The sequence below is a fragment of the Tachyglossus aculeatus genome, chromosome 2 (assembly GCF_015852505.1).
Source record: "Tachyglossus aculeatus isolate mTacAcu1 chromosome 2, mTacAcu1.pri, whole genome shotgun sequence".
Classification (NCBI taxonomy): domain Eukaryota; kingdom Metazoa; phylum Chordata; class Mammalia; order Monotremata; family Tachyglossidae; genus Tachyglossus; species Tachyglossus aculeatus.
The window spans coordinates 2,935,800-2,963,269 of NC_052067.1; the positions used below are offsets into that span (position 1 = coordinate 2,935,800).

General features: G+C 48.7%; 1 protein-coding gene across 1 annotated transcript in view; it reads right to left on the bottom strand.

The window, feature by feature from the left end:
- Positions 1-26,330, bottom strand: part of ASNS (asparagine synthetase (glutamine-hydrolyzing)) — a 44,423-nt gene extending 18,093 nt beyond the window's left edge. The window contains exons 1-7 of the mRNA XM_038768714.1: positions 26,194-26,330; positions 21,153-21,408; positions 15,987-16,224; positions 10,909-11,094; positions 3,956-4,057; positions 2,346-2,473; positions 931-1,057 (exon numbers count right to left, since the gene is read on the bottom strand). Of these exons, the coding sequence (XP_038624642.1) occupies positions 931-1,057; positions 2,346-2,473; positions 3,956-4,057; positions 10,909-11,094; positions 15,987-16,224; positions 21,153-21,401 (1,030 nt within the window). The 5' untranslated portion in view covers positions 21,402-21,408; positions 26,194-26,330. The remainder of the gene's footprint in view (positions 1-930; positions 1,058-2,345; positions 2,474-3,955; positions 4,058-10,908; positions 11,095-15,986; positions 16,225-21,152; positions 21,409-26,193) is intronic.
- Positions 26,331-27,470: the final 1,140 nt, after the last annotated feature.

Sequence of the window (27,470 nt, forward strand, 5' to 3'; positions counted from 1 at the left end):
GTAGCGGTTTGGATGGAGAGGAAAGGGCGGATCTTGGCAATGTTGCGGAGCTGAGACCGGCAGGTTTTGGTGACGGCTTGGATGTGAGGGGTGAACGAGAGAGCGGAGTCGAAGATGACACCAAGGTTGCGGGCTTGTGAGACGGGAAGGATGGTAGTGCCGTCAACAGAGATGGGAAAGTCAGGGAGAGGACAAGGTTTGGGAGGGAAGACAAGGAGCTCAGTCTTCGACATGTTGAGCTTTAGGTGGCAGGCAGACATCCAGATGGAGATGTCCTGAAGGCAGGAGGAGATGCGAGCCTGGAAGGAGGGGGAGAGAGCAGGGGCAGAGATGGAGATCTGGGTGTCGTCAGCGTAGAGATGATAGTTGAAGCCGTGGGAGCCAATGAGGTCACCAAGGGAGTGGGTGTAGATCGAGAACAGAAGGGGACCAAGCACTGAACCTTGGGGAACCCCCACAGTAAGGGGATGGGAGGGGGAGGAGGAGCCTGCAAAAGAGACTGAGAAAGAACGACCGGAGAGGTAAGAGGAGAACCAGGAGAGGACGGAGTCTGTGAAGCCAAGGTCAGATAGCGTGTTGAGGAGAAGGGGGTGGGCCACAGTGTCAAAGGCAGCTGAGAGGTCGAGGAGGATTAGGACAGAATATGAGCCGAATATGAGCAGAATATGAACAAAACCAAACATACTAACAAAATAAAATAAATAGAAAAGATATGTACAAGTAAAATAAATAAATAGAGTAATAAATATGTACAAACATATATACATATATATATATACATACAGGTGCTGTGGGGAAGGGAAGGAGGTAAGATGGGGGGATGGAGAGGGGGACGAGGGGGAGAGGAAGGAAGGGGCTCAGTCTGGGAAGGCCTCCTGGAGGAGGTGAGCTCTCAGCAGGGCTTGGAAGGGAGGAAGAGAGCAAGCTTACCCACGGACGCTCGCACTGTCGTGATGTCATACGTCTCTAAGGTAAAAATGACCTCATCCAGGGCTTGGATGCCTTCCTTGGCATCAAATATCACCTCGTGGTGCTCGCTCCCAATATGAGACGCCACCTGGGGCACGGGAACGAGAATCATAATCATTATGGTATTTGTTAATCAATGAATCAATCGTATTTATTCAGCGCTTACTGTGTGCAGAGCACTGTACTAAGCACTTGGGAAGTACAAGCTGGCAACATAGAGAGACAGTCCCTACCCAACAGTGGGCTCACAGTCTAGAAAAGAGCTTAGTACAATGCTTTGTACACAGTAAGCGCTTGATAAATACAGTTCATTCATTCATTCATTCAATCGTATTTATTGAGCGCTTACTGTGTGCAGAGCACTGGACTAAGCACTTGGGAAGTACAAGTTGGCAACATCTAGAGATGGTCCCTACCCAACAGTGGGCTCGCAGTCTAGAAGGGGGAGACAGACAACAAAACAAAACATATTAACAAAATAAAGTAGAATAAATATGTACAAGTAAAATAGAGTAATAAATCCGTACAAACATAGATACATATATACAGGTGCTGTGGGGAAGGGCGGGGGGATGGAGAGGGGGAGGAGGGGGAGAGGAAGGAAGGGGCTCAGTCTGGGAAGGCCTCCTGGAGGAGGTGAGCTCTCAGTAGGGCCTTGAGTTAATAAATACTATGTAACAGGCACTGTACTGAGTGCTGGCGGGGAGGAGGGCGGATACAAGCAAATTGGGCTGGACGCAGTCCCTGTCCCACCAGGGGCTCAAGGTCTTAATCCTCATTTTCCAGATGAGGGAACGGAGGCCCAGAGAAGTGAAGCGACTTGGCCAAAGTCACACAGCAGACAAGTGGCGGAGCCGGGATCAGAACCCACTCGATCCACTAGGCCAGAGCCCCACCCGAAGACAAGCAGCGTGGCTCAGTGGAAAGAGCCCGGGCTTTGGAGTCAGAGGTCACGGGTTCAAATTCCGGCTCCACCACTTATCAGTTGTGTGACTTTGGGCAAGTCACTTAACTTCTCTGGGCCTCAGTTATCTCATCTGTAAAACGGGGATGAAGACCGTGAGCCCTCCGTGGGGCAACCTGATCACCTTGTTAACCTCCCCAGCGCTTAGAACAGTGCTTTGCACATAGTAAGTGCTTAATAAATGCTATCATTATTATTATTATCCTGAACCCCGGGGTTAGCCCCCCCACCCCTCTCGCTGGAGGTCACGGGGGTCACCAGAGGCGGAACCACCGACTGTGGTTTTAGACTGTGAGCCCACTGTTGGGTAGGGACTGTCTCTATATGTTGCCAACTTGTACTTCCCAAGCGCTTAGTACAGTGCTCTGCACACAGTAAGCGCTCAATAAATACGATTGATTGATTGACTGACCTTCCGGGCGGCCAACAAGTCGGGACTGTCTTCCATGCCAATGGCAAACGTCTGCAAGGGATACGGTAATTTCCGCTCCTTGATCTGTTTCAGCAGAGTAGCGGCGACCAAGCTCGAATCCAAGCCTCCTGCCGGAGAGAGGCGGGTCCCCGTTAGTCCCGTTGGAAATACCAATGGAACCGCGGGGCCCGACCCGTTGCATCGTGGCGGGTGGGGCCAAGCCGTGCTCAAGTTGGCTCCGGGAACCAAGGAGCCAAGCTCTGCTGGGAAAGGGTGTGAGAGGAGAATGGACAATGGCGGGATACTCAAGCAGCGGCTGGATGGGGTGTGGGAGGAGGATGGACAGTGGTGGGATACCCAAGCAGCTGTTGGATGGGGTGTGGGAGGAGAATGGACAATGGTGGGATACCCAAGCAGCTGCTGGACGGGGTGTGGGAGGAGGATGGACAATACCAGGATACCCAAGTAGGAGTTGAGTTGCGGGGTGGGAGAAGGGACGATAGTAAGGATACCCAAGCAGCTGTTGGATGGAATGTGGGAGGAGAATGGACAATGGTGGGATACCCAACCAGTTTCTGGATGGGATGTGGGAGGAGAATGGACAATGGCGGGATACCCAAGCAGCTGCTGGACGGGGTGTGGGAGAAGAATGGACAATGGTGGGATACCCAAGCAGTTGCTGGATGGGGTGTGGGAGGAGAATGGATAATGGTGGGATACCCAAGCAGCTGCTGGACGGGGTGTGGGAGGAGAATGGATAATGGTGGGATACCCAAGCAGTTGCTGGATGGGGTGTGGGAGGAGAATGGACGATGGCGGGATACCCAAGCAGTTGCTGGATGGGGTGTGGGAGAAGAATGGACAATGGTGGGATACCCAAGCAGTTGCTGGATGGTGTGTGGGAGATTGGACAATGGTGGGATACCCAAGCAGCTGCTGGACGGGGTGTGGGAGGAGAATGGACAATGGCGGGATACCCAAGCAGTTGCTGGATGGGGTGTGGGAGGAGAATGGACAATGGTGGGATACCCAAGCAGTTGCTGGATGGTGTGTGGGAGGAGAATGGACAATAGCGGGATACCCAAGCAGCTGCTGGACGGGGTGTGGGAGGAGAATGGACAACGGTGGGATACCCAACCAGTTGCTTGGTGGGGTGTGGGAGGAAAATGGAAAAAAGCGGGATAACCAAGCAGCTGCCGGGAGGGACCTGAGAAGAGAACGGACAACAAACAAGAGGATATCCACTCAGCTGTTGGGAAGGACGCAACAGAGGAATGGATGCCAGCAGGATACCCAAGCAGCCGCTGGGAGGGATGTGAGAGGAGAACAGATGTCAGCAGAAGGTGAGGGGAGAGGACTACAGGTTCCAGACACCTTCCGGGGAGGGGGCGGGGATTTCGGGAAGGCGAAGCCTGGGATTGGGTTCTACTATGTGCTCAAGAGCCGCCACCTTGGATCTCCTCAGCCCCTGACAGAGGCTGGAATGCGCGAGGTCGGGAGTCTGGCTCACCCGGCTCTGTTGGGGGGTGGGAAGGGGGTGGGAATCGTCCCCATCCCCGCAGGGGAGCGGGTGCCCCGCAGGAATCCCGGGATTAAAGTCGGGCCCTCACCTGACAAGAGGCAGCCGATCCTCCGCTCGGTCATCAGGCGCTTCCGAACGGCATCCTCGAACAGGAGACGAATGTTGCTCTTCACCGCTTCCAGTTCGAAACCTGGGAACCGACCAATTGATAGGATCAAAGGGAAGGCCGCTGTGAACCCGGCACTGTACTGAGCGCCGGGGAGAGTACGATAGTAAGCAGACACGATCCCTACTCCCAGGGAGTTTCCAGCCTACTGTGTGCGGAGCAGTGTACTGAGCACCGGGGAGAGTGATAATAATAATAATGATGGCATTTGTTAAGAGCTTACTATGTGCAAAGCACTGTTCTAAGCACTGGGGAGGATACAAGGTGATCAGGTTGCCCCATGTGGGGCTCACAGTTTTAATCCCCATTTTACAGATGAGGGAACTGAGGCACAGAGAAGTGAAGTGGGAAGGGGAAGCAGCGTGGCTCAGTAGAAAGAGCCCGGACTTTGGAGTCGGAGGTTGTGAGTTCAAATCCTGACTCCGTCACTTGTCAGCTGTGTGACTCTGGGCAAGTCACTTAACTTCTCTGGGCCTCAGTTCCCTCATCTGGAAAATGGGGATTGAGACTGTGAACTCCCCATGGGACAACCTGATTACCTTGTATCTACCCCAGAGCTTAGAACAGTGCTTTGCACATAGTAAGCGCTTAACAAATACCAACATTATTATTATTATTATTAAGTGACTTGCCCAAGGTCACGCAGCTGACATTTGGCAGAGCCTGAATTTGAATCCATGACCTCTGACTCCAAAGCCCGGGCTCTTTCCATTGAGCCACGCTGCTTTTCCGAGAGTATAACGGTTAGCAGACACGATCCCGACCCTCAAGGATCTTCCATTCTACTGTGGGCAGAGCAGTGTACTGAGCGCTAGGGAGAGCAAAAGAGTTAGTAGACACTATCTCTGCCCTCAAGGAGCTTCTGGTCTATTATGGGAAGAACAGTGTAATAAACGCTACAATAGAATTAGCAGACACGATCCCTACCCTCAAGGGGTTTCCAGTCTACTGTGTGCAGAGCATTCATTCATTTATTCATTCATTCAATCGTATTTATTGAGCGCTTACTGTGCGCAGAGCACTGTACTAAGCGCTTGGGAAGTACAAGTTGGCAACATATAGAGACGGTCCCTACCCAACAGCGGGCTCACAGCTGTACTGAGCGCTTTGGGAGAGAACAGCTGAGTCAGCAGACCCAGCTGTGTCTATGTGTACATATTTATAATTCTATTTATTTATATAAATGATGTGTATATATCTATAATTCTGTTTATTTCTATTGATGCTGTTGACGCCTGTTTACTTGTTTTGATGCCTGTCTCCCCCCTTCTAGACCGGGAGCCGGTTGTTAGAGAAGCAGCGTGGCTCAGTGGAAAGAGCCCGGGCTTTGGAGTCAGAGGTCATGGGTTCGAATCCCGGCTCCACCACCAGTCTGCTGTGTGACCTTGGGCAAGTCACTTCACTTCTCTGAGCCTCAGTCACCTCATCTGTAAAAATGGGGATTAAGACTGTGAGCCCCACATGGGACAACTTGATCACACTGTATCCCCCCCAGCGCTTAGAACAGTGCTTTGCACATAGTAAGCGCTTAACAAATGCCATAATTATTATTATTATAATACTAATATATTATTATATGCCACTTGTATATAATAGTGCTTGCCACTATGTGCCAAGCACCGTTCTAAGCGTTGGGGTAGATATAAAGTCATCAGGCTGTCCCACGTGGGGCTCACGGTCTTCATCCCCATTTTGCAGATGTGGTCACTGAGGCCCAGAGAGGTGAGTAACAATAATAATAATAATAATAATGATGATGGTATTTGTTAAGCGCTTACTATGTGCCAAGCACTGTCCTAAGGGCTGGGGTAGACACAAGGTCATCAGGTTGTCCCCCATGGGGCTCACAGTCTTCATCCAGCGTGAAGCAGCGTGGCTCAGTGGAAACAGCACAGGGCTTGGGAGTCAGAGGTCACGGGTTCTAATCCCGGCTCCGCCGCTTGTCGGCCATGTGACTTTGGGCAAGCCACTTAAGTGGGCAGGGACAGTCTCTATTTCTTGCTGAATTGTACTTTCCAAGCACTTAGCGCAGTGCTCTGCACACGGAAAGCGCTCAATAAATACAGTTGAATGAATGAATCCCTGCCCTCAAGTGAAGCAAGACTGTCTAGAAAAGAGGCCATTTCTGACGTCGCATTCAACCAAAACGGCCAAATCATTTTACTCCACATTAAAAGCAGATGTCAACTGGGATGTATGATTTAAAAATAAGACTCCCCTCCCCAAAATATTTGGGAGGTCCACCCCAAACTGTCCCCTCAAACCCTCTCTCTCTCCAGCTCCACTTCGAGAGACAGGGGCACCCATTCCTACCAATCAATCAATCAATCAATCGTATTTATTGAGCGCTTACTGTGTGCAGAGCACTGTACTACGCGCTTGGGAAGTACAAGATGGCAACCCACAGCACCTGTATATATGTTTGTACATATTTATGACTCTATTTATTTATTCATTTTACTTGTACATATCTATTCTATTTATTTTATTTTGTTAGTATGTTTGGTTTTATTCTCTGTCTCCCCGTTTTAGACTGTGAGCCCACTGTTGGGTAGGGACTGTCTCTAGATGTTGCCAATTTGTACTTCCCAAGCGCCTAGTACAGTGCTCTGCACATAGTAAGCGCTCAATAAATATGATTGATTGATTGATGTAGAGACGGTCCCTACCCAACAGTGGGCTCACAGTCTAGAAGGGGGAGACAGAGAACAAAACCAAACATACTAACAAAATAAAATAAATAGAATAGATACGTACAAATAAAATAGAGTAATAAATATGTACAGACATATATACATATATATATATACACACCAAAAAGGGTACGCTTTCAGTGGAGGAAATCTTCCCTTTCGAGTAGACTGCTGGAGCTTTCATGGTTTTTGCTCATGTCAATGAGGAGAGGGAAGAGGAAAAAGAGGAGGAAGGGAGAAATGATGGTATTTGTTAAGTGCTTACTATGTGCCAGGCACTGTACTAAGCACTGGGGTGGATACAAGCAAATCAAGTTGGACACAGTCCCTGTCCCACGTGGGGCTCACAGTCTCAATCCCCACTTTCCAGATGAGGTCACTGAGGCCCAGAGAGGTGAATAACAATAATAATAATGATGCTGGCATTTGTTAAGCGCTTACTATGTGCCAAGCACCGTTCTAAGCACTGGGGTAGATGCAAGGTCATCAGGCTGTCCCACGTGGGGCTCACAGTCTTCATCCCCATTTTGCAGATGTGGTCACTGAGGCCCAGAGAGGTGAATAACAACAATAATAATAATAATGATGTTGATGGTATTTGTTAAGCACTTACTATGTGCCAAGCACTGTCCTCAGGGCTGGGGTAGATACAAGGTCATCAGGCTGTCCCACGTGGGGCTTACGGTCTTCATCCCCATTTTACAGATGTGGTCACTGAGGCCCAGAGAGGTGAGTAACAATAATAATAATAATAATAATGATGATGGTATTTGTTAAGCGCTTACTATGTGCCAAGCATTGTCCTAAGGGCTGGGGCAGACACAAGGTCATCAGGTTGTCCCCCATGGGGCTCACAGTCTTCATCCAGCGTGAAGCAGCGTGGCTCAGTGGAAACAGCACAGGGCTTGGGAGTCAGAGGTCACGGGTTCTAATCCCAGCTCCGCCGCTTTGTCGGCTGTGTGACTTTGGGCAAGCCACTTAAGTTCTCTGTGCCTCAGTTCCCTCATCTGTAAAATAGGGATGAAGACTGTGAGCTCCACATGGGACAACTTGATTACCCTGTATTCCCCCCGCCAGAGCTTAGAACAGCGCTCGGCACATAGTAAGCGCTTAACAAATACCATCATCATTATTATTATCATCCCCTAAGTTCTCTGTGCCTCAGTTCCCTCATCTGTAAAATGGGGATGAAGACTGTGAGCTCCACATGGGACAACTTGATTACCCTGTATTCCCCCCGCCAGAGCTTAGAACAGCGCTCGGCACATAGTAAGCGCTTAACAAATACCATCATTATTATTATTATCATCCCCGTTTTCCAGATGAGGTCTCTGAGGCCCAGAGAGATGATTCCCCCCACAGACAAGTGGCGGGGCTGGGACTGCAACCCATGACCTGTCGGGGGGTACCCTTAGTAAGCGCTTAACAAATACCATCATTATTATTATTATCATCCCCGTTTTCCAGATGAGGTCACTGAGGCCCAGAGAGATGATCCCCCCAGACAGGCGGAGAGGCCGGGACTGGAACCCATGACCTGTGGGGGGGTACCCATAGTAAGCGCTTAGTAAATACCTTCATTATTATTATTATCATCCCCGTTTTCCAGATGAGGTCACTGAGGCCCAGAGAGATGATCCCCCCCAGACAAGTGGAGAGGCCGGGACTGGAACCCATGACCTGTGGGGGGGTACCCATAATAAGCGCTTAGCAAATACCATCATTATTATTATTATCATCCCCGTTTTCCAGATGAGGTCACTGAGGCCCAGAGAGATGATCCCCCCCAGACAGGTGGAGAGGCCGGGACTGGAACCCATGACCTGTGGGGGGGTACCCATAGTAAGCGCTTAGCAAATACCATCATTATTATTATTATCATCCCCGTTTTCCAGATGAGGTCACTGAGGCCCAGAGAGATGATCCCCCCAGACAAGTGGAGAGGCCGGGACTGGAACCCGTGACCTGTGGGGGGGTACCCATAGCAAGCGCTTAGCAAATACCATCATTATTATTATTATCATCCCCGTTTTCCAGATGAGGTCACTGAGGCCCAGAGAGATGATCCCCCCCAGACAAGTGGCGGGGCTGGGACTGGAACCCATGACCTGGGGCTGGGACTGGAACCCATGACCTGGGGGGGGGGGGGGGGGGGGGGGCGGGTACCCATAGTAAGCGCTTAACAAATACCATCATTATTATTATTATCATCCCCGTTTTCCAGATGAGGTCACTGAGGCCCAGAGAGATGATGCCCCCCAGACAAGTGGCGGGGCCGGGACTGGAACCCATGACCTGTGGGGGGGTACCCATAGTAAGCGCTTAACAAATACCATCATTATTATTATCATCATCCCCGTTTTCCAGATGAGGTCACTGAGGCCCAGAGAGATGATCCCCCCGGACAAGTGGAGAGGCCGGGACTGGAACCCATGACCTGTGGGGGGGGTACCCATAGTAAGCGCTTAACAAATACCATCATTATTATTATCATCATCCCCGTTTTCCAGATGAGGTCACTGAGGCCCAGAGAGATGATCCCCCCCCCAGACAAGTGGCGGGGCTGGGACTGGAACCCATGACCTGTGGGGGGTGTACCCATAGTAAGCGCTTAACAAATACCATCATTATTATTATTATCATCCCATTTTCCAGATGAGGTCACTGAGGCCCAGAGAGATGATCCCCCCCAGAAAAGTGGAGGGGCCGGGACTGGAACCCATGACCTGTGGGGGGGGTACCCATAATAAGCGCTTAACAAATACCATCATTATTATTATTATCATCCCCGTTTTCCAGATGAGGTCACTGAGGCCCAGAGAGATGATCCCCCCCAGAAAAGTGGAGAGGCCGGGACTGGAACCCATGACCTGTAGGGTGGTACCCATAATAAGCGCTTAACAAATACCATCAGTATTATTATTATCATCCCCGTTTTCCAGATGAGGTCACTGAGGCCCAGAGAGATGATCCCCTCAGACAAGTGGCGGGGCTGGGACTGGAACCCATGACCTGTCAGGGGGTACCCATACTAAGCGCTTAGCAAATACCATCATTATTATTATTATCATCCCCGTTTTCCAGATGAGGTCACTGAGGCCCAGAGAGATGATCCCCCCAGACAAGTGGCGGGGCCGGGACTGGAACCCATGACCTGTGGGGGGGTACCCATAATAAGTGCTTAACAAATACCATCATTATTATTATTATCATCCCCGTTTTCCAGATGAGGTCACTGAGGCCCAGAGAGATGATGATCCCCCCCAGACAAGTGGCGGGGCCGGGACTGGAACCCATGACCTGTGGGGGGGTACCCATAGTAAGCGCTTAACAAATACCATCATTATTATTATTATTATCATCCCCGTTTTCCAGATGAGGTCGCTGAGGCCCAGAGAGATGATCCCCCCCAGACAAGTGGAGAGGCCGGGACTGGAACCCATGACCTGTATGGGGGTACCCATAATAAGCGCTTAACAAATACCATCATTATTATTATTATCATCCCCGTTTTCCAGATGAGGTCACTGAGGCCCAGAGAGATGATCCCCCCCAGACAAGTGGCGGGGCCGGAACTGGAACCCATGACCTGTCAGGGGGTACCCATACTAAGCGCTTAGCAAATACCATCATTATTATTATTATCATCCCCGTTTTCCAGATGAGGTCACTGAGGCCCAGAGAGATGATCTCCCCCAGACAATTGGCGGGGCCAGGACTGGAACCCATGACCTGTGGGGGGGTACCCATAGTAAGCGCTTAACAAATACCACCATTATTATTATTATCATCCCCGTTTTCCAGATGAGGTCACTGAGGCCCAGAGAGATGATCCCCCCAGACAAGTGGCGGGGCCGGGACTGGAACCCATGACCTGTGGGGGGGTACCCATAATAAGTGCTTAACAAATACCATCATAATTATTATTATCATCCCCGTTTTCCAGATGAGGTCACTGAGGCCCAGAGAGATGATCCCCCTCAGACAAGTGGCGGGGCCGGGACTGGAACCCATGACCTGTAGGGGGGTACCCATAGTAAGCGCTTAGCAAATACCATCATTATTATTATTATTATTATCACCCTGTTTTCCAGATGAGGTCACTGAGGCCCAGAGAGATGATCCCCCCAGACAAGTGGAGAGGCCGGGATTGGAACCCATGACCTGGGGGGGGGGGGTTACCTGAGGACAGAGGGGCCACGGCGCCATAGCGGGTGTGGAGGGGCTGGTCGCGGGCGCTGTGGTATCTGACGGTTTCCACGGTGGCCACCTTCCCGTTGGGCTTCAGGTCGAGCACCTCGTAGTGTCCAGGGGGAAAGGGCTCCACCTTCGGAGGCTCCGCCATGGAATGCTTCAGATCCATCAGGCCTGCGGGGGAGACGCCAAGGCCGTCTATCACAACGCCGGACACCCCATCCCTCCCCCCTCTCCCCTTTCCCCTCACTCCCATTCATTCAGTGGCACTTATCGAGCCCTGACCGTGTGCGGAGCGCTTGGGGAAGTAATAACAATAATAATGATGGCATTTATTAAGCGCTTACTATGTACAAAGCACTGTTCTAAGCGCTGCGGGGGTTACAAGGTGATCAGGTTGTCCCTCGGGGGGCTCACGGTCTTCATCCCCATTTTACAGATGAGGGTACTGAGGCCCAGAGAAGTGAAGGGACTTGCCCAAAGTCACCCAGCTGACAATTGGCAGAGCCGGGATTTGAACCCATGACCTCTGACTCCAAAGCCCGGGCTCTTTCCACTGAGCCACGCTGCTTCTCAACGTGTACAACGTGTACATATCTGTGTGTGCAGAGCACTGTACTAAGCGCTTGGGATGTATAAGTTGGCAACATATATAGACAGTCCCTACCCAACAGTGGGTTCACAGTCATTTATCCACTGTTGGGTAGGGACTGTCTCTATATGTTGCCAACTTGTACTTCCCAAGCGCTTAGTACAGTGCTCTGCACAAAGTAAGCGCTCAATAAATACGACTGATTGATTGATTTATCCAATCCTATTTATTGAGCGCTTACTGTGTGAAGAACACTGTACTAAGCACTTGGAAGAGTACAATATAAGAATAAACTGACACATTCCCTGCCTACAATGAGCTTACAGTCTACCGTAGAGAAGCAGCGGGGCTCAGTGGAAAGAGCCCGGGCTTGGGAGTCAGAGATCATGGGTTCGAATCCCAGCTCCGCCACTTGTCAGCTGGGTGACTTTGGGCAAGTCACTTCACTTCTCTGGGCCTCAGTTCCCTCATCTGGAAAACGGGGATTAAGATTGTGAGCCCCACGTGGGACAATCTGATCACCTTGTACTCACCCAGCGCTTAGAACAGTGCTTTGCACATAGTAAGCGCTTAACAAATACCATTATTATTATATCTATAATTCTATTTATCTATTTTGATGGTATGGATGCCTGTTTTGTTGTTTTGTTTTGTTGTTTTGTTTCAACAACTTGTTTTGTTGTCTGTTTCCCCCATTAGACCGTGAGCCCGTTGTCGGGTAGGGACCGTCTCTATCTGTTGCCGAACTGTACTTCCCAAGCGCTTAGTACAGTGCTCTGCACGCAGTAAGTGCTCAATAAATACAACTGAATGAATGAATAATAAGGAGTGACAATCCCTGCCCACAACAAGCTCACAGTCCATAGGGCTGGTGGGAACGTCCGAGCTGTACCGGGGAACGGACTCCTGGGCACAGTCAGTCAATTGTATTTATTGAGCACTTATTGCGTGCAGAGCACTGTACTAAGCGCTTGGGTGAGTATGGTAGAACAATGAACTGACACATTCCCTGTCCGCAACGAGCTGACAGTCAGGCAGTTGTATTTGAGCACTTACTTTGTGCAGAGCACTGTACTAAGCGCTTAGGTGAGTAGAATAGAATAAAAACACATTCCCTGCCCACAAGGAGCTGACAGTCTAGACCACCCCCTCACCCCCCAGCCTCCAGTGACCCAGCAGGGAAGGGTAGAGGATGCCTCCTGGACAAGTCAAATGATTACTGATTTGGACCAGAGAAGAAAGCTCAAAGCTGACTCATGGTAGGTAGATGATGATAGAAATAATAATAATAATAATAATAACAATAGTAATGGCATTTTTTAGCGCTTACTTTGTGCCAAGCACTGTACTACGCACTGGGGTAGATACAAGAGAAGCAGCATGGTGGAATGGATAGAGCCCAGGCCTGGAAATCAGAAGGCCATGAGTTCTAAACCCGGCTCTCCCACTTGTCTGCTGTGTGGCCTTGGGCACATCACTTTGCTTCTCTGGGCCTCAGTTACCTCAACTGTAACATGCGGATTAACAGTGTGAGTCCCCTGTGGGACAGGGACTGTGTCTGACCTGATTAGCTTGTATCTACCCCAGTGCTTAGTACAGTGCCTGGCACGGAGTAAGTGCTTAATGGAGTGGGGGAGAGAGAGAGAGAGAGAGAGAGAGAGAATAAGAGAGGAGGAAGAGAGGAAGAGGAGAGAGTGAAGACAGAGGAAAGAGAGAGAAAAGATAGATTGAGAGAGACGTGAGAAGGAGTGGGGGAGAGAGAGAGAGAGAATAAGAAAGGAGGAAGAGAGGAAGAGGAGAGAGAGAAGACAGAGGAAAGAGAGAAGAGAGAGAAAAGATAGAGAGAGAGGTGAGAAAGGAGAGAAAGAGAGGAGAGAGGGGAGAGAGATAAGAGTGATTGAGAGAAGGCGAGAGAGAGGTAAGAAAGAAGAGGAGAGAGAGGAAGAGGGGAGAGAGAGAAGAGAGGAAAGGAGTGAGAAGAGAGAAGAGAGGAGAAAGAGGAGACAGAGATGGAGAGAGAGAGAAGAGAGAGAGAGAGAGAGAAGGAGAGAGAGAGGTGAGAAAAGAGGAAGAGGGGAGAGAGAGAAGAGAGGAAAGAGAGAGAAGAGGAGAGAGAAAAGAAACAGAGATAGAGAGAAGGAGAGAGGTGAGAAAGATAGAAGAGGAGAGAGAGAAAGAGGAGCAAGAGATGAGAGGAAAGAGGAGCAAGAGAGGAGAAGAAAGAGGAGCAAGAGAGGAGAAGAAAGAGAGAAGAGACAGAGATAGCGAGGAGAGGGGGGTGAGGAAGAAGAAAGAGAGAAAGAGGAGAGAAAGAGGTGCAAGGAGAGAGAAGAGAGAAAGAGGGAGAGAGGAGAGAAAATCATGTCCGAAATTGGACTCACAGTACAAATAGCATTCAGTCAGTCAGTCAGTCAACCGTACTTATTGAGCGCTTATTGTGAGCAAAGCACTGTACTAAGGTCTTAGAACAATAAATACATATTGAATCTCCATTTCATTGACGAGAGACCTGATGAAGTTGACAGATGAGGCCCAGGGGGCCCAGACTGAACCCCCTCCTCCCAGACTGAGCCCCCTCCTTCCTCTCCCCTCCCCATCCTCCCCGCCCTACCTCCTTCCCCTCCCCACAGCACCTGTACATGTTTGTACAGATTTATTACTCTATTGATTTTACTTGTACGCATTTACTATTCTATTTATTTTGTTAATATATTTTGTTTTGTCATCTGTCTCCCCCTTCTAGACTGTGAACCCGTTGTTGGGTAGGGACCATCTCTATACGTTGCCAACTTGGACTTCCCAAGCACTTAGTACAGTGCTCTGCACACAGTTAGCGTTCAAAAAATACGATTGAATGAATGAATGAAATAAGTTAGTGGACAAGGGGCGAAGCTGGGCTGAGAACTCAGGCCCTCTGGCTGTGCTCTATCCACTAGGCCGCACGGCTTCTCACCCCACCCCAGGGCCACAGGCCACCTCGCCACCACCACCAACAATCAATCAATCAGTCGTATTTATTGAGCGCTTACTGTGTGCAAAGCACTGTACTAAGCGCTTGGGAAGTACAAGTTGGCAACATATAGAGACAGTCCCTACCCAACAGTGGGCTCACAGTCTAAAAGGAATACAACTGGTCAACTGAGAGCAAGACAGGTCCTCCCTACAATAATAACAATAATAACTGTGGTATTTGTTCAGTGTTTACTATGTACCAAGCACTGTACTGAGCACTGGACTAGATACAGGGCTGAGGAGCGGCATGCTGTGGTGGATCGAGACTGGGCCTGGGAATCGGAAGGTCATGGGTTCTAATCCCAGCTCCACCCCTTGGCTGCTTGGGTAAGTTACTTCACTTATGATTATTATTATCATCATTACTATATAATCTGTATAATATTGTATATAATCTATATATTATATATTATGTAATCTACATAATCTATAATATTATATATAATAATAATAAGGGTATTTGTTAATAATAATAATAATAGCATTTATTAAGCGCTATGTGCAAAGCACTGTTCTAAGCGCTGGGGAGTTTACAGAGCGATCAGGTTGTCCCACATGGGGCTCACAGTCTTAATCCCCATTTGACAGATGAGGTCACTGAGGCCCAGAGAAGATAAGTGACCTGCCCAAAGTCACACAGCTGACGGGTGGCGGAGCCGGGATTTGAACCCATGACCTCCGACTCCAAAGCCCATGCTCCTTCCACTGAGCCACGCTGCTTCCCCAAGCACTGTTCTAAGCACTGCGGTAGATACAAAGGTAATCAGGTTGGACACAGTCCCTGTCCCACACGGGGCTCACAATCTTACTCCCCATTTACAGATGAGGGAACTGAGGCCAGAGAAGTGAAGCGACTCACCCGAGGTCACACAGCGGACAAGCGGCGGAGCCGAGAGTAGAACCCTTGGCCTGCTGACTGCCAGGCTCTACCCATTATGCCATGCTGCTTCTCACCTCTGGGCCTCAGTTTCCTCCTCTGTCAAATGGGGATGAAGACTGTGAGCCCCACGCGGGACCGGGACTGCATCCCAACCCATTTGCTCCTAAGCACCGCGGCGCTCAGTGCAGCGCCCCGCACTTAGTAAGCGCTTCAGGCATATCATATGTTTGTACATATTTATTACTCTATTTATTTTACTTGTACATATCTATTCTATTTATTTGATTTTGTTAGTATGTTTGGTTTGGTTCTCTGTCTCCCCCTTTTAGACCGTGAGCCCACGGGTAGGGTAGGGACTGTCTCTATATGTTGCCAATTTGTACTTCCCAAGTGCTTAGTACAGTGCTCTGCAGATAGTAAGCGCTCAGTAAATACGATTGACGATGATGATGATAGTAAGCGCTCAATAAATATGATTGATTGATTGATTATACAAGTAAGTTTAGGTCTCCCAAACGCACCTCAGCCCACCCCAGGCCCACGGGCGACCTCCGTCCCCCCGCCACGCCAGGCAGGCCGCACCTTTGGCCTCGGAGCACACGGCCAGGAAGCCGTCGTCGGTGAGCAGGCGGAACATGGGGCGGACGCCGTAGGTGTCCCGGCCGAGGAGGAGCTTGCGGTTGGCCGTGTCCAGCAGCACGAAGGCGAAGACCCCGTCCAGGAGAGCGGCCGTCTGCTCCGCCCCGCCTCGGCCGTACAGGTGCAGGATGACCTCGCCGTCCACTAGCGTCTGACACTCGAAGCCAAAGTGGTCCTGCAGCTGGCCCACCGGACACCCCCCCCGACAACCACACGGTAAAAACTGGGCAGGAGAAATTCAGGAAGCTCGCTGCGGGCAGGGATTGTCACTGTTTACCACCACGCTGTTCTTTCCCGGGCGCTCAGTTCGGTGCTCTGCACATGGTAAGCACTTAATACGACTGAATGAATGAATTCGTTCGCTCATTTATTGAGTTTGTTGGGTTTAGAGAAGCAGCGAGGCTCAGTGGAATAATCATCCACATAGTAAGCACTCAATAAATACGATTGATGATCATAATAATGATGATGGCATTTGTTAAGCGCTTACTATGTGCCAAGCGCTGTTCTAAGCGCTGGGGAGGTTACAAGGTGATCGGGCATAGGCACGGGCTTTGGAGTCAGAGGGCGCGGGTTCAAATCCCGGCGCCGCCAACTGTCAGCTGGGTGACTTTGGGCAAGTCACTTCACTTCTCTGGGCCTTGGTGACCTCATCTGTAAAATGGGGATGAAGACTGGGAGCCCCCCGTGGGACAACCTGATCACCTTGCAACCTCCCCGGCGCTTAGAACAGTGCTTTGCACATGGTAAGAACTCAATAAATGCCATTATTATTATTATTGAGTTTATTGTTATTTTATAGTCTCCCAAGGGCTCTGCAACTAGTAAGCGCTCAATAAATGCGATTGAATGAGCGAATGAATTAATTCATTCAATCGTATTAAGCGCTTACCATGTGCAGAGCACTGGACTAAGCCCTTGGGAGAGTATAATATAACAATAAACAAACATTCTCTGCTCACAACGAGCTTACAGTCTAGAGGGGAGACAGACATCGATAATAAAAGTAATAATTATTGTATTTGTTAAGGAGTTACTATAATGATAATGAGGGTATTTGTTAAGCACTTACTATGTGCCAGGCACTGTTCTAAGCGCTGAGGTAAATAATAATAATAATAATAATAATAATAATAATAATAGTATTTGTTAAGTACTTACTATGTGCCAAGCACTGTTCTAAGCACTGGGGGGATACAAGGGTGTCCCATGTGGGGCTCAGTCTTAATCCCCATTTTATAGATGAGGTAACTGAGGCTCAGAGAAGTGAAGTGACTTGCCCAAAGTCACACAGCTGACAAATGGCAGAGCTGGGATTAGAACCCATGACCTCTGACTCCCAAGCCCGTGATCTTTCCACTGAGCCACGCTGCTTCTCACAGTCTTAATCCCCATTTTCCAGATGAGGGAACTGAGGCCCAGAGAAGTGAAGTGACTTGCCCATGGTCACACAGCGGATAAGTGGCAGGGCCAGGATTAGAACAAACAAACTTCAGACTCCCAGGCCCGGGATCTAATCAATAAATGACAGATCTGGGAATAGGTGGTGTGGGGCTGGGAGGTGGCAATGAGTAAAGGGAGAACAGGGTGGCCCCCTGGCCCCCTCTCCATCCCCGCATCTTACCTCCTTCCCTTCCCCCCAGCACCTGTATATATGTGTATACGTTTGTACATATTTATTACTCTATTTATTTATTTATTTTACTTGTACATATCTATTCTATTTATTTTATTTTGTTAGTATGTTTGGTTTTGTTCTCTGTCTCCCCCTTCTAGACTGTGAGCCCACTGGTGGGTAGGGACTGTCTCTATATGTTGCCAACTTGTACTTCCCAAGCGCTTAGTACAGTGCTCTGCACACAGTAAGCGCTCAATAAATACTATTGATTGATTGATTGATTGAATGAATGCCCTCCCTCTGCACATCCGCCAAGCTCGCTCTCTTCCTCCCTTCACAGCCCTACTGAGAGCTCACCTCCTCCAGGAGGCCTTCCCACACTGGGCCCCCTTTTTTCTTTCCTTCTCCCCATCCCCCCCCGCCCTACCTCCTTCCCCTCCCCACAGCACCTGTATATATGTTTGGACAGATTTATTACTCTATTTTACTTATACATATTTACTATTCTATTTATTTTATTTTGTTAATATGTTTTGTTTTGTTTGGCTCGCCCTTCTAGACTGTGAGCCCGCTGTTGGTTAGGGACCGTCTCTGTATGTTGCCGACTTGTACTTCCCAAGCGCTTAGTACAGTGCTTTGCACACAGTAAGCGCTCAATAAATACAATTAAATGAATGAATGAATGAGGCCTTCCCAGACTTAGCCCCCTTTTTCCTCTCCCCCTCCCCGTCCCCCCAGCCCTACCTCCTTCCCCTCCCCACGGCACCTGTATATATGTTTCTACAGATTTATTACTCTATTGATTTTACTTGTACATATTTACTATTCTATTATTTATTTTGTTAAGGATGTGCATACAACTTTAATTCTATCTGTTCTGACGACCTGACGCCTGTCCACATGTTTTGTTTTGTTGTCTGTCTCCCCCTTCTAGACTGTGAGCCTGTTGCTGGGTAGGGACCATCTCTATATGTTGCCAACGTGGACTTCCCAAGCGCTTAGTACAGTGCTCTGCACACGGTAAGCGCTCAATAAATATGATTAAATGAATGAAAGAATGAATGAATGAGGCCTTCCCAGACTGAGCTCCCTTTTTCCTCTCCCCCTCCCCATCCCCCCAGCCCTACCTCCTTCCCCTCCCCACGGCACCTGTTTATATGTTTCTACAGATTTATTACTCTATTGATTTTACTTGTACATATTTACTATTCTATTATTTATTTTGTTAAGGATATGCATACAACTTTAATTCTGTCTGTTCTGACGACCTGACGCCTGTCCACGTTTTGTTTTGTTGTCTGTGTCCCCCTTCTAGACTGTGAGCCCGTTGTTGGGTAGGGACCGTCTCTATATGTTGCCGACTTGTACTTCCCAAGCGCTTAGTATAGTGCTCTGCACACGGTAAGCACTCAATAAATACGATTGAATGAATGAATGACAGTGAGTAATCAATTGAGATTTAACTCATTGCCATTTAACTCACTGCCAACTCACTGTGAGCCCACTGTTGGGTAGGGACTGTCTCTATATGTTGCCAGCATGAACTTCCCAAGTGCTTAGTACAGTGCTCTGCACACAGTAAGCGCTCAATAAATACGATTGATTGCCACCTACACTGTCTTGTCTTATGCCAGCGAGTCGTTTCTGACCCACAGTGATGCCACAGAGACATCCGTGGAGACATCATAAGAGGAGCAGCGTGGCTCAGTGGAAAGAGCCCGGGCTTTGGAGTCAGAGGTCATAGGTTCGAATCCCGACTCTAGCACATCTGCTGTGTGACCTTGGGCAAGTCACTTAACTTCTCCGCGCCTCAGTTACCTCATCTGTAAAATGGGGATTAAGACTGTGAGCCCCACGTGGGACAACTTGATCACCTTGTAACCCCCCCAGCGCTTAGACTAGTGCTTTGCACATAGTAAGCGCTTAATAAATGCCATCATTATTATTATTATTCTCTGTGCCTCAGTTACCTGATCTGTAAAATGGGGATTAAGACTGTGAGCCCCACGTGGGACAACTTGATCACCTTGTAACCCCCCCAGCGCTTAGACTAGTGCTTTGCACATAGTAAGCGCTTAATAAATGCCATCATTATTATTATTCTCTGTGCCTCAGTTACCTCATCTGTAAAATGGAAATTAAGACTGTGACAACTTGATCACCTTGTAATCCCCCCAGCGCTTAGAACAGTGCTCTGCACATAGTAACCGCTTAACAAATGCCATTATTATCCAGCGCTTAGAACAGTGCCTTGCACATAGTAAGCGCTTAACAAATGCCATCATTATTATTATTATTATTATTATTATCTCTCCCAGAACGCCCCGCTCTCCATCTGCCATTGTTCTGGTGGTGGATCCACAGAGTTTTCTTGGTCAAAATCCGGAAATGGTTGACCATCGCCGCCTTTTCCACGCAGCAAACTCCAGTTTCTACCCTCGACTCTCTCCGGGCCGCCGCTGCCCAGCGCGGGGGAGTTTTGACTTGTAGCAGATTGTCTACAGTCACTTCACTTCTCTGGGCCTCAGTTCCCTCATCTGTCAAATATCATTCAATCGTATTTACTGAGCACTTACGGCATGCAGAGCACTGGACTAAGCGCCTGGAGAGTACAATGGGGATTAAGACTGTGAGCCCCATGTGGGACAGGGGCTGTGTCCAACCCAATTATCCCATATCCTGTATATATGTATATATGTTTGTATGCATTTATTACTCTATTTATTTATTTATTTTATTTATACATATTTATTCTATTTATTTTATTTTGTTAATATGTTTTGTTTTGTTGTCTGTCTCCCCCTTCTAGACTGTGAGCCCACTGTTGGGTAGGGACCGTCTCTCTATGTTGTCAACTTGTACTTCCCAAGCGCTTAGTACAGTGCTCTGCACACAGTAAGCACTCAATAAATACGATTGAATGAATGAATATCCACTTCAGTGCTTAGAGCAGTGCCTGGCACATAACAAATACCACTATTATTATCTTCAGTCAGTCACTGGTATTTATTGAGCCCTTACTGTGTGCACAGCACTGCACTAAGCGCTTGGGAGAGGATACTTGTTTTGTTTTAGACTGTGAGCCCACTGTTGGGTAGGGACTGTCTCTATATGTTGCCAACTTGTACTTCCCAAGCGCTTAGTACAGTGCTCTGCACACAGTAAGCGCTCAATAAATACGATTGATTGATTGATTGACTGTTTTGTCGTCTGTCTCCCCCTTCTAGGCTGTGAGCCCGCTGTTGGGTAGGGACTGTCTCTATGTGTTGCCGATTTGTACTTCCCAAGTGCTTAGTCCAGTGCTCTGCACACAGGAAGTGCTCAATAAATACGACTGAATGAATGAACAACAGACCCATTCCCTGCCCACAGCGAGCGTAGAGTCTACAGCGTTGTGCCCACGGTAGCGCCCAATCGATCGCCTGGCGAGATCCGCTCTTGAGAGGGAAACGGGCTTCCGCTTCTGGTCCCCGGCCCCCGTCCATCCTTACCTGTCTGTGGTTGTAGATTTCGCCGTTGTAGCAGAGCCACAGGTAAGGGAACTTCTTGACGCGAATGGGCTGCATCCCGTACAGCTGGTCAACGATGGCCAGCCGGTGGAAGCCAAAGCAGCAGTTGGTGAAGCCATTGACGTTCTCGAAGCGGAAGGCGTCCGGGCCGCGGTGAGCGATCTTCATGGCGCTCAGACACTGCACCGACAGGCATTCGTCGCTCCCGAACAGCGCCCAGATGCCGCACATGGTCAACCTGAAACCACAATCAATCAATCAATCAATCAATCGTATTTATTGAGTGCTTACTGTGTGCACAGCACTGTATTAAGCGCTTGGGAAGTCCAAGTTGGCAACTATAGAGACAGTCCCTATCCAACAGAACCACAGACCCGCTCAGTGATTTGGCCACTCATTCAGTCGTATTTATTGAGCGCTTACTGCGTGCAGAGCGCTGGACTAAGCGCTTGGGAAGTCCAAGTCGGCGACATATACAGACGGTCCCTACCCAACAGTGGGCTCACAGTCTAGAAGGGGGAGACAGACAACGAAACAAAACATGCGGACAGGGGTCAAATCGTCAGAATAAATAGAAATAAAGCTAGATAATGATAATAATAATGGCATTTGTTAAGTGCTTACTATGTGCAAAGCACTGTTCTAAGCACTGGGGGGATACAATGTGATCACGTTGTCCCATGCGGGGCTCACAGTCTTAATCCCCATTTTTACAGATGAGGGAACTGAGGCCCAGAGAAGTTAAGTGACTTGCCCAAGGTCACACAGCAGACTTGTGGTGGAGTTGGAATGCACATCAACAACGAAATAAATAGAATAGCAAATATGTACAAGTAAAATAAATAGAGCAATAAATCTGTACAAACATATATACAGGTGCTGTGGGGAGGGGAAGGAGTTAGGGCAGGGAAGGATGAGGAGGAGAGGAAAAAGGGGGCTCAGTGTGGGAAGGCCTCTTGGAGGAGGTGAGCTCTCAGTAGGGCTTTGAAGGGAGGAAGCTTGGCGGATGTGAGGAGGGAGGACATTTCGGGACAGGGAACGGGGGCCGGGAGTCGACGGCGGGACGGGCGAGAACGAGGCCCAGTGAGGAGGTTAGCGGCGGCAGAGGAGAGATAATAATAATAATAATAATAATAATAATGGCATTTATTAAGCACTTACTATGTGCAAAGCACTGTTCTAAGCACTGGAGAGGTTACAAGGTGATCAGCTTGTCCCATGCGGGGCTCACAGTCTTAATCCCCATTTTTACAGATGAGGTAATTGAGGCCCAGAGAAGTGAAGTGACTTGCCCAAGTCACACAGCTGACAATTGGCGGAGCCGGGATTTGAACCCATGACCTCTGACTCCAAAGCCCGTGCTCTTTCCACTGAGCCACGCTGCTTCTAATTCATCCGTCCATCCATCCGGGGTATTTAGCGAGCACTAGCAGTGTGCGGAGCACTGGACTAAGCGCTTCGGAGAGGGCGGGAAAATGGAGTTGGTCGACTCGAGCCCTCAGTAGGCATCACGAACAGGATTCTTCCAGGAGGAGTTATAACAATAATAATGATGGCATTTATTAAGCGCTTACTATGTGCAAAGCACTGTTCTAAGCGCTGGGGAGGTTACAAGGTGATCAGGTTGTCCCACGGGGGGCTCACAGTTTTAACCCCCATTTTACAGATGAGGTAACTGAGGCCCAGAGAAGTTACGTGACTTGCCCAAAGTCACAGCTGACAGCTGAGAGTTGGCATAAAGCCCGGCCTGGAGGGTGGGGCCCGGGAGGCAGGAGGACCTGGGTTCTAATCCCGCCTCTACTGCTTGTCTGTTGTGTGACTGTGGGCGAGTCACTTTGCTTGTAATAATAACGAGGGCATTTGTTAAGTGTCTACTACGTCCCAGGCACTGTACTAAGCATAGTCACCCCAGCACTTGGTACAGTGACTGGCACATAGTAAGCACATGACAAATAGTATGATTAATCATTATTACTATTATTACTTCACTTCTATGGGTCTCAGTGACCTCATCTGTAAAATGGGGATTAAGACTGTGAGCCCCACGGGGGACAGGGACTGACTGGGTCCAACCTAATTAGCCTGTATCGACATAGTAAGTGCTTAACAAATACCATAATTAATTATTATTAATTCCACACATCTCCAGGCCTCAGTGACCTCATCTGTAATATGGGGATGAAGACTATGAGCCCCAAGTGGGACGGGGACTGTGTCCAACTTAATTAGTTTGTAGCGACGTAGTAAGTACTTAACAAATACCGTAATTAATTTTTATTATTATTACTGCACTTCGGGCCTCGGTGACCTCATCTGTAATACGGGGATGAAGACTATGAGCCCCAAGTGGGACGGGGACTGTGTCCAACTTAATTAGTTTGTATCGACGTAGTAAGTACTTAAATACCGTAATTAATTTTTATTATTATTACTGCACTTCTCCGGGCCTCAGTGACCTCATCTGTAATATGGGGATTAAGTCCGTGGGCTCCGTGCGGAACAGGGACTGTGTCCAACCTGAGTAGCTTGTAGCGACATTGTAAGCGCTTAACAAATACCATAATTAATTTTTATTATTATTAACTGCACTTATCCGGGCCTCAGTGAGCTGGGGGGGAGGTCTGTGAGCCCCACGTGGGACAGGGCCTGTGTCCAACCCAATTAGCCTGGATCTACCCCAGCGTTTAGTACAGTGCCTGACACATAGTAAGCGCTTTACAAATACCATCATCGTCAAGTTACAAGATCGTAGCATTTCAAAGGCGATCAAGGGCACATATACCAAATCCGAACGGGAAATTTTACAAGCCATTTTGGCTACAGATGCTGGTTGGAAATATGAGTCTGTCTAGCATTTGGTTGGTCCCTGTTGACTGTAAGCTCCTTGTGGACAGGAATCATATTCATTCATTCACTCATTCAATCAATCAATCAATCGTATTTATTGAGCGCTTACTGTGTGCAGAGCACTGTACTAAGCGCTTGGGAAGTACAAGTTGGCAACATATAGAGACAGTCCCTACCCAACAGTGGGCTCACAGTCTAAAAGGGGGAGACAGAGAACAAAACAAAACATAATAACCAAATAAAATAAATAGAATAGATATGTACAAGTAAAATAAATAAATAAATAAATAAATAGAGTAATAAATATGTACAAACATATATACATACATACAGGTGCTGTGGGGAAGGGAAGGAGGCAAGATGGGGGGGATGGAGGGGGGACGAGGGGGAGAGGAAGGAAGGGGCTGAGTGTGGGAAGGCCTCCTGGAGGAGGTGAGCTCTCAGCAGGGCCTTGAAGGGAGGAAGAGAGCCAGCTTGGCGGAGGGGCAGAGGGATTGGGGGCATTCCAGGCCCGGGGGATGACGTGGGCCAGGGGTCGATGGCGGGACAGGCCAGAACGAGGTACGGTGAGGAGATTAGTGTATTTATTTATTTATTTAAATACGATTCAATCGTATTTATTGAGCTCTTATTGTGCTCTTACTGCGTGCAGAGCACTGTACTAAGAGCACTGTGTGCAGAGCATTTGTACTTCCCAAGCGCTTAGTACAGTGCTTTGCACACAATAAGCACCCAATAAATACGATTGAATGAATGAATATGATTGATTGATTACAAGTTGGCAACATATAGAGACGGTCCCTACCCAACAGTGGGCTCACAGTCTAGAAGGGGGAGACAGACAACAAAACATATTAACCAAATAAAATAATTAGAATAAATATGTACAAATAAAATAAATAAATAGAGTAATAAATACGTACAAACATATATACATATATACAGGTGCTGTGCGAAGGGGAAGGAGGTAAGGCCGGGGGGATGGGGAGGGAGAGGAAGGAGGGGGCAACCATATCTACCAACTTGTCATCTTGGGCTTTCCTAGGAGCTTAGTACAGTGCCCCCACACATAGTAAGTACTCAGTAAATACCTGTGAATCTTCCGAGGAAGCGGATATGTGCATATGCAGGCGCATGGGATTTCCAAGTGAGGTCACCTTACCTAATCAAAGCCCTACTGTGAGCTCACCTCCTCCAAGGGGCCTTCCCAGACTGAGCCCCCTCCTTCCTCTCCCCCTCGTCCCCTCTCCATCCCCCCCGTCTTGCCTCCTTCCCTTCCCCACAGCACCTGCATATATGTATATATGTTTGGACATATTTATTACTCTATTTATTTTACTTGTACATATCTATTCTATTTATTTTATTTTGTTAATATGTTTGGTTTTGTTCTCTGTCTCCCCCTTCTAGACTGTGAGCCCACTGTTGGGTAGGGACTGTCTCTATATGTTGCCAACTTGGACTTCCCAAGCGCTTAGTACAGTGCTCTGCACACAGTAAGCGCTCAATAAATACGATTGATTGATTGATTGATTCCCGGACTGAGCCCCCCTTTTCCTCTGCTCCTCCTCCCCTCCCCGTCGCCCCGACTTCCTCCCTCCGCTCTACCCTCTTCCCCGCCCCACGGCACTGGTGCCTATTTGTACATATTTATTGTACTCTATTTTATTAATGATGTGTATATGGCTATAATTCTATTTATTCTGATGGTATTGACGCCTGTCTACTTGTTTTGTTCGGCTGTCCGTCTCCCCCTTCTAGACTGTGAGCCCGTTGTTGGGTAGGGATTGTCTCTGTCTGTGGCCAAACTGTACTTTCCAAGCGCTCGGTCCAGTGCTCTGCACACAGTAAGCGCTCAATAAGCAGCGTGGCTCAGTGGGAAAGAGCCCAGGCTTTGGAGTCAGAGGTCATGGGTTCAAATCCCGGCTCCGCCACTTGTCAGCTGGGTGACTTTGGGCAAGTCACTTCACTTCTCTGGGCCTCTGTTCCCTCATCTGTAAGATGGGGATGAAGACTGTGAGCCCCACGTGGGACAACCTCATCACCTTGTATCCCCCCAGCGCTTAGAACAGTGCTTTGCACATAGTAAGCGCTTAATAAATGCCATTATTATTATTATTATTATCAATAAATACGACTGAATGAATAAAAGAGAGCACGGTCGTTTTTGGCTTACCAGCCACGATTCTGGCCCAGGCCCAGCCGCCGCGATCGTCTTGAGACGGGTTGCTTGTCCGGACGTGGAACGATCAAGGGATCACCGCCGCTTTGCGAGTTGCTGATTCACTGACGCTCACTCTATTCCCGCCCCTGCCTCCTTCGGGAAGAACAGAGAGAATCAGGAAAGACAAGCCATGAAAAGTCCTGCCTTGTGTGTTTTCCTCTTCCGGGAGACGGTCCCGGCTTCAGAATCGGGATACCTTCTCTGCTTCTGTTTAATGATGATGATGGGATTTGTCAAGCGCCTATTATGTGTGCAGCGCTGTTCTAAGCGCTGGGGAGGGGGGATACGAGGCGATCAGGTTGTCCCACGGGGGGCTCACAGTCTTCATCTCCATTTTACCGATGAGGGAACTGAGGCCCAGAGAAGTGAAGTGACTCGCCCAAAGTCACACAGCTGACAAGTGGCGGAGGCGGGATTAGAACCCATGACCTTTGACTCCCAAGCCCGGGCTCTTTCCCACTGAGCCACGCTGTTTACTACTACAAGTTATTCTATTTATTTTATTTTGTTAATATGTTTTGTTTTGTTGTCTGTCTCCCCCTTCTAGACTGTGAGCCCGCTGTTGGGTAGGGACCGTCTCTATACGTTGCCGACTTGTACTTCTCAAGCGCTTAGTACAGTGCTCTGCGCACAGTAAGCGCTCAATAAATACAATTGAATGAATGAATAATAATATTAATAATAATAATGATGGCATTTGTTAAGCGCTTACTATGTGCAAAGCACTGTTCTAAGCACTGGGGGGGATACAAGGTGATCAGGTTGTCCCACGTGGGGCTCACAGTCTTCATCCCCATTTTCCAGATGAGGTCACTGAGGCTCAGAGAAGTGAAGTGACTTGCCCAAGGTCACACAGCTGACAATTGGCGGAGCCGGGATTTGAACCCATGACCTCTGACTCCAAAGCCCGGGCTCTTTCCACTGAGCCAAGTTGCTTTTCTAATACTACTACTACTACTACTAATAACAATTGTGGTATTTGTTAAGCACTTGCTATGTGCCAGGCACTGTACTAAGCACTGGGGTGGGTACAGCGTGAAGAAGCAGTGTGGCTCAGTGGAAAGAGCCCGGGCCTTGGAGTCAGAAGTCATGGGTTCAAATCCTGGCTCTGCCAATTGTCAGCTGCGTGACTTTGGGAAAGTCACTTAACTTCTCTGGGCCTCAGTTCCCTCATCTGTAAAATGGGGATGAAGACTGTGAGCCCCACGTGGGACAACCTGATCACCCTG